The sequence below is a fragment of the Anneissia japonica genome, unplaced genomic scaffold (assembly GCF_011630105.1).
Source record: "Anneissia japonica isolate Jap-2015-1 unplaced genomic scaffold, ASM1163010v1 scaffold92098_len1030_cov98, whole genome shotgun sequence".
NCBI lineage: Eukaryota > Metazoa > Echinodermata > Crinoidea > Comatulida > Comatulidae > Anneissia > Anneissia japonica.
In genome coordinates, this window is record NW_022722020.1 from 1 (window position 1) to 1,032 (window position 1,032).

Here is a 1,032-nt window from a genome sequence, read left to right on the forward strand (position 1 = left end):
TTCCATGGCCATACCCAGTGGTGGTGATGATGACGATGATGAGAAAGAGGAGGAGGAGGATAATCATCAGGGAGATGCTCCTCATGCCATTGAGACAGTTAGCACAGATTCGATCTCTGATGAAGCTGGGACCAGGGGAAAGGTCAAGAACAAGAGCAGGCCAAAATGCAAGGCTACTAAAACTAAAGAATCTGAGGTGCTCGGCAAGGTGAAAATTGCTTTTTATGTTATTATGTCGTGATACATTATTATCTAGTGACAAATTGATTTTATTGAATTGCAACTCCTTGCTGTTTATTCATACAATTCTGAAAGAAAATGAATGGACACATGCCTTTGTTTGATAACTTAATATCAGCATAGCATGGTGTATAATTAACTAAACCAAAATTGTTGTTTTGCGTTGCAGTTACTGACCCGTGCCGATAAATTGGCCAAAATCCGCAATGCTCCTGCCAAAGAAATGTCTCCACACGAGCAGCAGGTTGAGACGTACATGGGGTATATGAAAACACAGATACAACTTATTCCATGTGAAAACTGGTACCAGTTTACAATAGACAACATGAGACTGGTACAATCGTATGTGGTCAGACACTCTGCATCAACTGGCCATCATGCAGCACCTAACCAGTCCGAATTATATACTCAGAGTTCTTCTCAAGGTTACCGGATTTTTCCGTCACATCGCTACTCCCAACTCTCCACTCTCACGCCTATGTCGCCTCTGTTGAGTGTGTCTGGAGGCTCCGAACATCAGAAGCCCTACATACAATCCCCCTATCGCAGTTTCCCGACCGGCACCCAAGATTGCCGTCTATCGCCAACTCCTACGTTTGCAAGTTTACCGACCCAGGGGAGGTACATATCTGTAGAAACACCGAGCTCGGGTGGATCCTTGGCTTCATATACGGCCACTATGCCCATTGACGTTGAGTCTACAGAAGACATATCCCCCACTTCAAAGTTGAGCCGAGCAAATAAAATCTACACCAATTTAGAGTAAATTTTGGCAACTACATTTAGATCAAA

The 1,032-nt window shown here is 43.7% G+C and overlaps 1 protein-coding gene across 1 annotated transcript; it reads left to right on the top strand.

Moving 5' to 3' along the window:
• The first annotated feature begins 36 nt into the window (after window positions 1–36).
• Window positions 37–1,008, top strand: LOC117111768. The gene is made up of 2 exons (XM_033254764.1): window positions 37–208; window positions 410–1,008. Exon 2 carries the CDS (start codon window positions 464–466, stop codon window positions 1,004–1,006), a length of 543 nt encoding a protein of 180 aa, XP_033110655.1. The 5' UTR covers window positions 37–208; window positions 410–463; the 3' UTR covers window positions 1,007–1,008.
• The last annotated feature ends 24 nt before the right edge of the window (window positions 1,009–1,032 follow it).

Excerpts from the sequence above, each read along its gene's own strand:
- LOC117111768 (XM_033254764.1), top strand. The coding sequence starts at position 464 with ATGTCTCCACACGAGCAGCAGGTTGAGACGTACATGGGGTATATGAAA.